The 14,233-nt window shown below is 43.7% G+C and overlaps 1 protein-coding gene across 1 annotated transcript in view; it reads right to left on the bottom strand.

Moving 5' to 3' along the window:
* LOC122942101 (zinc finger protein 252-like) overlaps nt 1-14,233 on the bottom strand; it is an 81,359-nt gene that overhangs the window by 35,817 nt on the left and 31,309 nt on the right. The window contains exon 7 of the mRNA XM_044299597.1: nt 7,989-9,504. Within this exon, the coding sequence (XP_044155532.1) occupies nt 7,989-9,504 (1,516 nt within the window). The remainder of the gene's footprint in view (nt 1-7,988; nt 9,505-14,233) is intronic.

Raw genomic sequence — 14,233 nt, forward strand, 5'->3', positions numbered from 1 at the left:
ATTTAAGTAGAAGCAGCAATTGTGATTTCCTCATCTCAAACAATCTATTGAAACAAAAGCCAACACCAGTGGTGGGTACCCCCACCAAAATATCAATGTCTCAACAACTTGTCATGTGGCCTTGAGCATCAATTACAGCTTGACAATGACGTCTCATGCTGTTCACAAGTCGACTTATTGTCTGCTGAGGCATTACATCCCTCTCTTCTTGAAGGTTGGCCCTCAGGTCATTGAGGTTCTGGGGAACAAAGTTACAAGCCTCTATATGGCAACGCAGTTGATCCAATAGGTTTTCAATGGGATTCAGGTCTGGAGAATGTACAGGCCACTCCATTTGAGGTACCCCAGTCTCCAGCAGCCTTTCCCTAAAAATGCAACCTCGATGAGCTGGTGCATTGTCATCCATGAAGATGAAATTAGGCCTGTGTTGTTCATGCAGAGGCACAATGACTGGATTAATGATGTTATTCAAGTAGTATGGGATTCTTACTGTACCATTCGCAAGGTGTAGGGCAGTTCTGTATTGACTAGACACACCTGCCCACTCTGTAACACCACCACAACCACCAAAGGCTCGTCTGGTGACAACAGTAGCTGATGCATAGAGCTCTACTCTGCTTAACGTCTCCAACATCGTTGGCGGACATTATTTCTGCTCAGTGTGAAACGAATTTCACCAGTGAACAGCACTGAGGCCCACTTGTCCCTCATCCCACATAGATGCTCCCTGGCCCATGCAAGACAATGTTTGCTATGCCTGCTAGTGTGGTCAGGTACCCTTGTAGGTCGCCTAGCACACAGACCACGCTGATGTAAATGGTTTTGAATGGTCTGTTGTGACACTTGGGTGCCTCTCACCTCCCTTAACTCCTTAAGGACACACAGTGGCGTCGCCAAGGGGGAGGGGGCCACGGCCCCCCTACATCATGCTGTGCCCTCCCATGTGCCCCCCCACAAGTGAGCCGCCGTAGTCAGGCACAGCCAGGGAGATGAGCGCTTCTATTGCGCTCATCTCCAGTCATCTGCCGGCCTGTGCTGCGGCGGTGCAGGGGAGGGAGAGGCATGTCCCTTCCTCTGATAGGCTGCAGGCACTAGGCCAGCAGCCTATCAGAGGCCAGCGCAGGCAGCACGATGACGTAATCGCGCCGTCTGAGCCATACAGCGCGGGACACAGGCCGGAAGAGGCCTGCATCGCATTGCTGACATGGAGGTAAGTATGAGTTTTTTTTGTTTTTTTACAATAGTGTTACTGGCAAATTGGGGGGGAGGGGGGGGGGGGGGCGGCGGTGGCGGCTTATTACTGGCACATTGGGGGGGCGGCTTATTATTCGCACATTGGGGGGGCTTATTACTGGCACATTAGGGGGGTGGCTTATTACTGGCACATTGGGGGGGCTTATTACTGGCACATTGGGGGTGGCGGCTTATTACTGGCACATTGGGGGGGCGGCTTATTACTGGCACATGGGGGGGCAGCTTATTACTGGCACATTGGGGGGGCTTATTATCGGCACATTGGGGGGGCTTATTATCGGCACATTGGGGGACTTATTACTGGTACATTGGGGGCGGCTTATTACTGGCACATGGGGGGCGGCTTATTACTGGAACATTGGGGGGCGGTTTATTACTGGCACGTGATGGGGGGCTTATTACTGGCACGTGATGGGGGGCTTATTAGTGGCACGTGATAGGGGGCTTATTAGTGGCACGTGATAGGGGGCTTATTAGTGGCACGTGATAGGGGGGCTTGTTAGTGGCACGTGATGGGGGGCTTGTTACTGGCACATGATCGGGGGCTTGTTACTGGCACGTGATGGGGGCTCTTGTTACTTGCACGTGATGGGGGCTCTTGTTACTGGCACGTGGTGGGGGCACTATAGGGGCATCTACTGAGGCCACAAAGAAGTGGTATTTTATATGGGGGGCTCTGTACAGTAGCATTTTATACTGGGAGACATTATGGTGGGTACTATGGGGAAGGGGGGAGAGGAGTACTATGGAGTCATCTACGGGGGGGCACTAAGAAGGGGTATTTTATACTTGTAAATTATGGGGGACACTGAGGGCATCTACTGGGGAACTATATATGGGGCATTTTATACTGGTACATTATGGGGGCTACTAGGAGGAAGGGGGGAGAGGAGCACTATGGGGGCATTTACTGGGGGCACTATATAGGGGTATTTTATACTGGCACATTATGGGGGACATTAGCTCACACTTGGGGCATTACAAGGGGGTATTTTTTGCCCTGTCACATTATAAGGAGAATTATTTCTACTGGGGGGGCATTATGGTGGGCTTTATTACTCACCCATGGTATGACCCCCTAGTAGCAGCACCAGCCTCTCCCTGCTCTGCTATTCTTCTGCCCCTTCTCCAAATCCTAATTATGAAATCTTTCTCATTAGGATGAAACACAACATCAGCTCCGCCGAGCCCTCGGCCAATGTGGTGAAGTGGCGTCCGAGATCCCCAAGGGCCTAGCCAAGTAACTGTAAGTTTTCATGTGAAATATGTTTATGTTATACAGATATGTACAGTGTACAGCTACACTGTGCCACACAATATACCGCTACACTGTGCCACACAATGTACAGTATACCGCTACACTGTGCCCCACAATATACAGTATACCGCTACACTGTGCCACACAATATACAGTATACCTCTACACTGTGCCACACAATGTACAGTATACCGCTACACTGTGCCACACAATGTACAGTATACCTATACACTGTGTAGTCTGTTCTATAAGCACCCTTGTTCTGTGGCGGCGGACAGAAAATAATCTGGAAGTGCCCCTCCCGAGACCAGGCTCTGGATCCGCTACTGGACCGCTCCCAGGAGTGTACATTTCTTCTAAACTGTAATCCGTATGCTCTGACCTGCAGAAATCAGCACTCGCTCGGTAACAACTAACAGGCAGTGCCTGTAGGCTGTAGCCTTGCCCTGTTACCGAAGCTAGCCGAGTGGTGTAAGGTTAAGGTACTAGTAGAGATGAGCGGCCGCTGAATCCGGATTTAAAGTTACTGCAGGATATGGATTACAGTTTAGAAATATCAAATGTACACCCTGAGCCGCGTGGAGGGAGATCTGTGGATGACACTGTTATAGAGGGGGAAATGGGGATGACAGTGTCATGGGGTGGATCTGTGGATGACAGTGTCATGGGGTGGATCTGTGGATGACACATATAGCATAAGATGCTATATATGGTATGTGTCATCCACAGATCCCCCCCCCATAGCAGTGTCATCCACAGATCCCCCTCCCTATAAAAGTGTCATCCACAGGCAGCTAGGACATGTTGAAATCGGAGTGATTTTTTTTAATTTATTTTTTAAACCACAGACAGCAGGACTTTTCTGTTGCGGTTTTAGGTATTGGGTAAAGTATCGCAGCATTTCTAAGCGTACTTGTGTAAATGTATCGTTGTTATAGCTGCCCCCCCCTCCTACTTTTGTTCTGGCCACTAGTGTGCCCCCCAAAAATTTGAAAGCTAGAGACGCCACTGAGCCATATTTCACCTTAAGGACCAGGCCATTTTTTGGCAAATCTGACCAGTGTCACTTTAAGTGGTGATAACTTTAAAACGCTTTGACTTATCCAGGCCATTCAGAGATATATTTTTTTTGTCACATATTGTACTTCATGACACTGGTAAAATGGAGTAAAAAAAATAAATCATTTTTATTTATAAAAAAATACCAAATTTACCAAAGTTGTGGAAAAATTGGCAAATTTCCAAGTTTCAATTTCTTAACTTCTATAATACATAGTAATGCCTCCAAAAATAGTTATTACTTTACATTCCCCATATGTCTACTTCATGTTTGGATCATTTTTGGCACATTTTCCATTTTAATCCATTTTTTCCAGTAACAAAGCAAGGGTTAACAGCCAAACAAAATGCTATATTTATTGCCCCAATTCTGTAGTTTGCAGAAACACCCCATATGTGGCCGTAAACTACTGTACGGGCACACGGTAGGGTGTAGAGGGAAAGGTGCGCTGTGTGGTTTTTGGAAGGCAGATTTTGCTGGACTGGTTTATTTACACCATGTCCCTTTTGAAGCCCCCCTGATGCACCCCTAAAGTAGAAACTCCATAAAAGTGACCCCATTTTGGAAACTATGGGATAAGGTGGCAGTTTTGTTGGGACTATTTTTAGGGTGCATATGATTTTTGGTTGCTCTATATTACATTTTTGTGAGGCAAGGTTACCATAAATAGAAATTCTGAAATTTCATCTCCATTTGCCATAAACTGTTGAGGAACACCTAAAGGGTTAATAAAGTTTGTAAAATCAGTTTTGAATACCTTGAGAGGTGTAGTTTCTTAGATAGGGTCGCTTTTATGGAGTTTCTACTCTAGGGGTGTATCAGGGGGGCTTCAAATGGGACAAGGTGCCCAAAAAAAAAGGCCATTAAAATCTGCCTTCCAGAAACCATACAGCGTTCCTTTCCTTCTGTGCCCTGCCATTTGGTCATACAGCACTTTACGACACCATATGGGGTGTTTCTGTAAACTGCAAAATCAGGGTAATAAATATTAAGTTTTGTTTGGCTGTTAACCCTTGCTTTGTTACTGGGAAAAAACGGATTAAAATGGAAAATTTGCCCCAAAATTGCTGTTTTGGCACCGTTTTTATTTAATTTTTTTGACCGTGTTCATCTGAGGGGTTATGTCATGGGGTATTTTAATAGAGCAGATTCTTACTGACGCGGCGATACCTAATTTGTCTACTTTGTTTTAATTTATTTATGTTTTGCACTATATTATCTTTTTATAAACAACAAAAAAATAACATTTTAGTATCTCCATAGTCTAAGATTAATTTAGTTTCAGCCGATTATCTTAGGTAGGGGCTAATTTTTTGCGGGATGAGAGGACGGTTTTATTGGCACTATTTGGGTGGGGCTTATGGTTTTTTGATTGCTTGCTATTACAATTTTTGTGATGTAACATGACAAAAAAATACCTTTTTTTGAAACGCATTTTTTTTTTTTTTTTTTTTTTACAGTGTTCATCTGAGGGGTTAGGTCATGGGGTATTTTTATAGAGCAGATTCTTACGGACGTGGCGATACCTAATATGTCTACTTTTATTTATTTATTTTAGTTTCACTAAATAATATTTTTGAAAAACGTTTGTTCTTGTTTTAGTGTCTCAAGTCAGAGAACCATAGTTTTTCTATCCGATTGTCAGTGGCTAAATTGGGGAAGGGGACTATAAATGTAGTACTCCATGGAAGTGTGGTACTCCCTGAAGCAACCGTCAATGCAGAGGCCCGGATGATCGGGGCACGTGTCACACTGAGTAGTGGTGTCCTTCCGTATCCCCCTCCTGTGACACACTGCACTTTTTTGGGGTCCGTCCCTTCTTTCCAGTATGGGGACCACACCTGGAAGTGTTGGCCAGGGACGATCCGGGCGCCTCCAGTTCCTGAGGTACTCCGGCCTGCTCTTTCCCGGTCAGAAAAGATCAGGGCCTTGAGGACTGCCTCATAGAGCTGGAGGAATTTCCCTGTGTTGCCAGCGCTCCGGGACAGCACAAAAGAGTTGTACAAGGCAACCTGTACTAAGTAGACCGCAACTTTCTTGTACCATGCCCGGGTTTTGCGCATGGCATTATATGGCTTGAGGACTTGATCAGAGAGATCAACTCCTCCCATATACCGATTTATAGTCGACGATACAATCGGGCTTGAGGACCGTTGCAGCGGTACCTCGCACAGGGACAGGGATGATGCCGTTACTGTGAATTGTGGACAGTACAAGGACATCCCTCTTGTCCTTATATCTGACCAGCATCAGGTTTCCACTGGTAAGGGCACGGGTCGCACCCCTGGGGATAGGTACCTGGAGAGGGTGGGCTGGGAGGACGCGTTGATTTTTCCGCACGATCCCACAAGCGGACGTGGATCTGGTGGCAAGGGACTGGAACAAGTGGATACTAGTATAAAAGTTACCCTTATCTAGCAGTGGGTGCATAAGGTGCCACACAAGTTTCCCGCTAACACCCAGAGTGGGGGGACATTCTGGGGGTTCAATACGGGAATCTTGCCCCTCGTACACACGAAACTTGTAAGTGTACCCTGAGGTACTCTCACAAAGTTTGTACAGCTTCACACCATACCTTGCCCGCCTTGAGGGAACATACTGGCGGAAAATGAGTCTCCCCTTGAAAGCAATCAGAGACTCATCAACCGCGACCTCCCTTCCAGGTACATAGGCCTGCACAAATTTGGCCCCAAAGTGATCGATGATCGGCCTGATTTTGTACAGGCGGTCATAGGCAGGATCACCTTGGGGGGGACATGCTGCATTATCTGAATAATGCAGGCATTTCCGGATGACCTCAAACCAGGTACGTGTCATGGCCATACTGTAAAGTGGGGTCTGGTAGAGGACGTCCCCACTCCAGTAATGCCTGACACTAGGTTTTTTGACTAGGCCCATGTGCAGCACGAGGCCCCAAAACGTCCTCATCTCGGCTGCACTGACCGGAGTCCAGCCACCGGCCCTAGCCAAAAAGGAGCCCGGGTGTTGAGCAACGAATTGTTGGGCATACAGGTTTGTCTGCTCCACCATCAGGTTTACAAAGTGGTCACTGAAAAAAAGACTAAAGTAGTCGTATTCAGTGAAGCCCACTGTGGAAATCTGGATTCCTGGTTGACCTACAAAATCAGGAATCGCAGGCTCAAAATGCTCTGGGGTATACCAGACAAGTTCACCGGCAGGGGGCTCTAGTGGAGTTAACTGGTGGGCCGAAAAACTAGTACAAGCCCCAGAGCTGCTCGTACTAGTGTGGGCCACAGGGTCCCTAGCATGGCGGTCCCCTTGCTCCGCTGCCATGGGGGCTCATCATCATCGCTAGATGATGAGGAGGACGCGGATGACAAAAGGAAAATGGGGTCATCCTCATCCTCAATGGGCCTCTCGGACACAAGCTGGGCGTATGCCTCCTCGGCCGAGAACGTCCGGTGGGCCATAGGGGAGTGTGTGTGCGTGTGTGGGGGCACAGGTGTTCACGAACTTACCCTAAACCTAACAGACAAAGAAAAATAAAACTAACTAAAAAAAAGGGCAAAAAATTTGAAAACAAATAAAAATTCAAACTCGCTGATCAGCCGTCCAAAGCTGATCAGCGGTGGGGTGTGCGATGCGCTAACAGTGGCCGGACGCTGAGAGTGCCGGCCACAGCGTACGCAAAAAAAAAAATGTTTGCGCCCCCCCAAAAAAGTTGTGCTGTGGACCCCAGATACCCGATTTAGGGTGATGCAATCAGAAACTTCCACTAACTTTCCCTGAATATCCCTGCCTAACCTAACCTGTCCCTAAATACCTTGGTGATGGTGGGGCACAGATTGGGGTGCTGGCTGATGATCCCTGCAGCTCCGACGTGCAGCGCTGTAATTTGAATGGCCCAGCTGACCAATTAGAGCCGATCTTGAGAGGTGATGTCACCATTACCTCTCAGAATCACAGGATGGTGATTTGTGGTGTATTATCACACCACCGATCACCATCCTGTTCCGGGTTATTGGGTCCCCAGAGACCCGAATAACCCAGAAACACAGCAAACCGCAGGTCTGAATTGACCTGCGGTTTGCTGCATTCGCCGTCACGTGGGGGGTCACAGGACCCCCCAGCGCATTGTCCCAGGGTGCCTGCTCAATAATTTGAGCAGGCACCCAGTTCCAATCACCGCGCAGCGTTGATCGGAACTACTCAGGACGTACAGGTATGCCCTGTGTCCTTAAGTACCAGGACATCAGGGCGTACCTGTACGTCCTATGTCCGAAACAGGTTAACGCACCCAAGTGCTGCCCTTTTGGGTGTTTCACCTTGCATCATTTAATTTAGAATTTAAAAAACCTACATTGGGATAAAAATATTAGCAATTTTGTGTGATAAAAGGCCATGTAAAAAACAATTTTGAAGATAAAATTTTCTTTATTGTGTTCTTGGGAGCACTATATCGGAGGTAAAACCATAGCTACAGTCTGAACAGTAAAATGGCATTTCTTCATATGATGAGCAAGATTTGATCTACGGTTATAACAATTCCCACATTCTGAACATGAATATGGTTTCTCTCCTGTATGGATTAGCTGATGTTTAACAACATTAGACTTTTGGCTAAAACATTTCCCACATTCTGGACATGAATATGGCTTCTCCTTTGTGTGAGTTCTCTTGTGTTTAACCAGATCCGACTTGTAACTAAAACATTTCTCACATTGTGAACATGAATATGGTTTCTCTCCTGTGTGAATTCTCTGATGTTCATTAAGACTTGATTTTTGTGTGAAGCATTTCCCACATTCTGAACATGGAAATGGCTTCTCCCCTGTGTGACACTTCTGATGTCTAACAAGACTTGATTTCTTTATAAAACATTTCTCACATTCTGAACATGAAAATGGCTTCTCCCCTGTATGGATTTCTCGATGTTTAACAAGACTTGACTTGTGGCTAAAGCATTTTACACATTCCGAACATGCATATGGTTTTTCCCCTGTGTGAGTCCTCTGATGTTCTATAACACACAATTTTGTTGCAAAGCGCTTTCCACATTCCGAACATAAATACGGCTTCTCCCCTGTATGAGTTCTCTGATGTGCAAGAAGGGCTGATATCTGGGTAAAACATTTTTCACATTCAGAACAGAAGTATGGTTTCTCCCCTGTATGAGTTCTTTGGTGTACAATGAGATCTGATTTTTGTTGAAAACCTTTCTCACATTCTGAGCATGAAAATCTCTCCTCCTTTCTGTGCCGTCTTTGATGTACAATGAGATCTGATTTCTGTCTAAAACATTTCCCACATTCTGAACATGAAAATGGTTTCTCCCCTGTATGAATTTTCTGATGCATAAGAAGACTTGATTTTTGCATAAAACATTTCCCACATTCAGAACATTTAAAAGGTTTCTCCCCTGTGTGAATTCTTTGATGTACAACAAGATCTGATTTCTGGTGAAAACCTTTATCGCATTCTGGACATGAAAATGGCTCCTCCCCACGGTGCCTTCTTTGATGTTTAAAAAGAACTGATTTCTGGCGAAACCTTTTCCCACATTCTGCACAAGAAAATGGTCTCTCATCTCTGTGAATTCTTTGATGCATAGAAAGATTATATTTATTTTTAAAATGCTTCCCACATTCTGAACATGAATTCTTATCTCTGTGAATTCGTTCATGAACAGAAAGATTAGATTTATTTTCAAAATGTTTCCCACATTCAGAATGGGGAAATAATTTACTCCCTGAATCTCCAGTACTGTGGTTAACAATCGGTAGTTGAACAAATGAAGGTTCCTTGTGATTAGTGGAATCAATTAATAGATCACTGCTACGAAGAACTGAAGGTATATTTGTGGTAAGAAGTGCTGCAGAATGTTCTCCATGATTGTCATCTGTGATACTGTTGTAGTTTACTTCATAATAAGGAGATAACGCATTTTCCAAAGTGGTGTTGATACAGTCATCTGTTGGACACAGAGACATTTTTTATTTTATCTTTTGCAAACACAACACATTTTAAATGTAAAACTTTCCTACAAGTTTCCTATACAATGTCTAAAACATATAAAAAAAATAAAGAGGTTTTATAAGATATATGTATTGATGACCTATCCTCAGGATAGGTAATCAATATCAGATCAGCGGGAGTCCGAAAACCGGCACTCCTGCCAGTCAGCTGGTTGAAGACGAGGCTATGCGCCGTACTAGCGCAGCCTTTCTTTCATTGTTTACCTGCTTGCTGTCGTCATAGCAGCAGTGAGCAGGTGTAAATAGAATAAAGCCATCTAATTCAATTCCATAGGATGGTTCGTTCCTATACAAGTTTAAAGGAACGAGCCGTCCCATTGACAAAACCTTTTACTGCCAATGACATATGTACAATGTAATGTCATTTTAAATGGTTACGGTAGCCAGAATATAAACAGTTTGCTTATAGTCCAATAAATCTATAAATGTCGCACTAGGACACTGAAACCACACCAGGTGCTCCTGTAAATTGAGACCACTCTCTCAATACAGCAAATAATGTAAAATGGATAAACAGGGCACTCACGGATAGCCGAGACCAAGTATTAGAAGCAATTGTTAGCTTTTATTATTACAACAAATAAAGTTGATAAAACAATGTAGCACAGTGTGGCACAATTATAATAGATATAACAATGTATCACAAAAATCAATATCGTAGGTGAGCTGTGGATAGAATATGTTGTAGTCTATTGACCAGCTGAAAAATGTTCAATAATGCGATCTAATTTATCTCCAGTCCAATGACGTTGCATCCGAAAATACTATCAATGATTCATTGACTGCAGTGTTTCAATTGAGAATGGCGGCGTCACGCCGAAGCAATAAAGGTAGCGGCGTCCCGCTCCTGAATAGCTTGCAAAGAAAGATAATCCGTTACCTTTACATCGACCTGTAGTTCATCCGGAAATATCACTTTAAGCCTTCAGATGTTTTGTTCCCAGAATATGCCTTTTGTTGTATTTTAGCACTATTCCATCAGGATATTAAATTCGGCTCGTTTTTTTCCGTTACGGTCGGTTGGTTGGTAACTTCAATATTTCAGTACAGCAATGGGGTGTAGCACCAGACGCGTTTCGGGGTCCAACCCCTTCCTCAGTGGCCACTGAGGAAGGGGTTGGACCCCGAAACGCGTCTGGTGCTACACCCCATTACTGTACTGAAATATTGAAGTTACCAACCAACCGACCGTAACGGAAAAAAACGAGCCGAATTTAATATCCTGATGGAATAGTGCTAAAATACAACAAAAGGCATATTCTGGGAACAAAACATCTGAAGGCTTAAAGTGATATTTCCGGATGAACTACAGGTCGATGTAAAGGTAACGGATTATCTTTCTTTGCAAGCTATTCAGGAGCGGGACGCCGCTACCTTTATTGCTTCGGCGTGACGCCGCCATTCTCAATTGAAACACTGCAGTCAATGAATCATTGATAGTATTTTCGGATGCAACGTCATTGGACTGGAGATAAATTAGATCGCATTATTGAACATTTTTCAGCTGGTCAATAGACTACAACATATTCTATCCACAGCTCACCTACGATATTGATTTTTGTGATACATTGTTATATCTATTATAATTGTGCCACACTGTGCTACATTGTTTTATCAACTTTATTTGTTGTAATAATAAAAGCTAACAATTGCTTCTAATACTTGGTCTCGGCTATCCGTGAGTGCCCTGTTTATCCATTTTACAGTTTGCTTATAGTATAATTTTAAAGAAGAGAATCTCAGCTTATCAAAAGGGAGGCAAAATACATCTAAAATCAGGGAGCAATAGAAAACATTTTACTTTTCTTTCAGTGTAGGTGAGGAAGAATCTTAACACAGACATAATGGGCAGGCCCTGATGCAATTGAGTTAGAGGGGAGAGTTTTCTAGGCATGTTTTGTGACCTGCGCAGAGATCAGGAAGGAGCAGATAAGCAGCAATATTTCCAATTGTTAATCGTGGATCCTGTTATCTATACAGAAGTGTTACCTGTCACTGTATTTCTGCCTGTTTTGATAATGAGAACAGCTACTGCAAAGTTATGTGTACAGAACAGGCACAGAGGTTAGCACTGGTGCTTTGCAGCACTGGGGTCCTAGGTTCGAATCTGACCATGGACAACATCTGTACGTAGTGTGTATGTTCTCTCCATATTTAGAGTGTGGAAGAAAACCTACACATAGACAATACTGATAAGGAACTTAGATTGTGAGCTCCACTGGGGACAGCAAGCAATGATAATGTCTGTAAAGCACTATGGAATATATTACTGCTATATAAGTGAGTAAAATACATATAAATAACAAATAATCATGACATATTATTTGACTTAGTGGCCAGTGTGAAAACAGCAAGATTATATTTAAAAAAATATATAAATAAAGACATTGAAAAAGAAAAAACACCACAAAAATGTATGTTTGACACAAAAAACGTGATTTAAACAATAGGTCATTTTCTGATGACACATTCCCTTTAAAGAGGCTTTTAGAAACATACAGTCCTGATCAAAAGTTTAAGACCACTTGAAAAATGGCAACAAATCATATTTAGCATGGCTGGATCTTAACAAGGTTCCAAGTAGAGCTTCAACATGCAACAAGAAGAAATGGGAGTGAGACAAGACATTTTTGAGCATTCAATTTAATGAAAACAACAAATAAACTGAAACAGACTGTTTTTCAGCTGATCAAAAGTTTAGGACCACATGCCTTTAAAAGGCCAAATCTGTGCAAAGATGTGGATTTATTGTTTTCTGTCAGGTAGTCACACGATGTGATGGCAAAGGCAAAAAAACTCTTCCTTTTTGAACGTGGTCGGGTTGTTGAACTGCATAAGCAGGGTCTCTCACAGCGCGCCATCGCTGCTGAGGTGGGACGCAGTAAGACAGTCATTTGGAATTTCTTAAATGATCCTGAGGGTTATGGAACAAAAAAGTCAAGTGGAAGTCCCAAGCACTGAGCCAGAGGATCCAATTGGCTGTCCGTCAAGACACTGGACGATCCTCGACCCAAATTAAAGCCCTTACTGGTGCTGACTGCAGCCCCATAACCATCAGACGGCATCTGAGACTGAAGGGCTTCAAAAACAAAAAACGTCTTCAAAGACCTTGTCTCCTTGAACGCCACAGACCTGCTCGTTTGGACTTTGCAAGGGAGCACCAAACATGGGACATTCAAAGGTGGAAGAAAGTTTTATTCTCTGATGAGAACAAAATTAACCTTGACGTGTTCCCCTGATCTAAATCCAATTGAAAACCTTTGGGGATAGATGGCAAGGGAAGTTTACAAAAATGGACAACAGTTCCAGACAGTAGATGGTCTTCGTGCGGCCGTCTTCACCACTTGGGGAAATGTTACCACTCACCTCATGGAAACGCTTGCATCAAGCATGCCAAAACGAATTTAAGTGATAAACAATAACGGCGGAGCTACTCATTACCGAGTTCATCTTTGGAAGTTGGATTTCTGTTTCAGGGGGGTTTAGTTTTTTTTGGAGGTGTGAAATATGATTTTTTTGCCATTTTTCAAGTGGTCTTAAACTTTTGATCAGGACTGTATTTCTAGAAGACAGCAATATGTAAAGAGGGTTTTCCCAGAGAAAGAGAATCATCACATCAGTGTCACCATCGTCCACATTTTTGACAAGCCTTGGAACAAAACAATTTAAAATAGCTAAGCCACATACCCGGACAGCTGTTTCAGTGTGTTTCCTCTCATCAGAACAGAGTAGGATTCTGGCTGGCTGAGTGAAATACATTGGACACAGCTTAGGAAAGGCACTGGCTCTCCCTGCAGAGACCAGCAGTATGCTGCTGGTCTCTGCAGTTTGGTGGCAATGCTGCATGGGAAAAAATTTGCTAAGAGATTTTGTCTCATTAGCGCCACCTTCTGGAAGTGGTTCCTATGAAGAGAGCAGTTATATTTTTCTAATCCTGTCAACCTCTTCGAAACCTTTAAAATCCTGATCCTACTTGCACTTCATATATAGAATGTTTTTCATGGAATACCAAAAGTGACTTTATCATAAACAACTATGATGTATGTCACTACCTAACTGGTGCTTTATTTTCTGCTACCAGGCAGCCTTCACGTTTTACTCAACACTTAGTATCAACACTTAGTGCCCATGTCTCTACACCACATATCCCTTTCAGACCTGCAAAACAGTTTTATTGCTCACACTAACCAATAGAATTATTATATTTGCTAATGTATGATTACTGGAAAAAGATCAGGCTCCTGACTTCTTCTAGTCACGATAAAAAAAAAAAATCCTAATTATGGACATCTAGAAGCTATTGGGTGATTATGGACAAAAAGTGTGGACTCACTGACTTTAGGCTGGTACTAATGGCGTTATCCTGGCTGTCCCCTGGTTTTCACTTCATATCCCCTATACCGGGTGTGACGCTTTGCGATCCACAGCAATACTAGGAAATCACAAATGCGCCATATTTCTCAATCACAAAGACAAAAGAGCCTTCACTAAGAATCTTCTCTTTCACTAAAGGAGTAACTCACAGATCAGAGGTACAATTAGCACCTTCTTGCCAAAGAATCTTCCTGCCCCATGCCAGGTTTAAGTACCCATCAATCCGGTATTCTCTTGACAGAACCTCATAAAAACTTCCTTTCTGCAGCCCTAGTGTCTCCAATACCAGCA

Source organism: Bufo gargarizans, chromosome 6 (genome assembly GCF_014858855.1).
Source record: "Bufo gargarizans isolate SCDJY-AF-19 chromosome 6, ASM1485885v1, whole genome shotgun sequence".
Classification (NCBI taxonomy): Eukaryota; Metazoa; Chordata; class Amphibia; order Anura; family Bufonidae; genus Bufo; species Bufo gargarizans.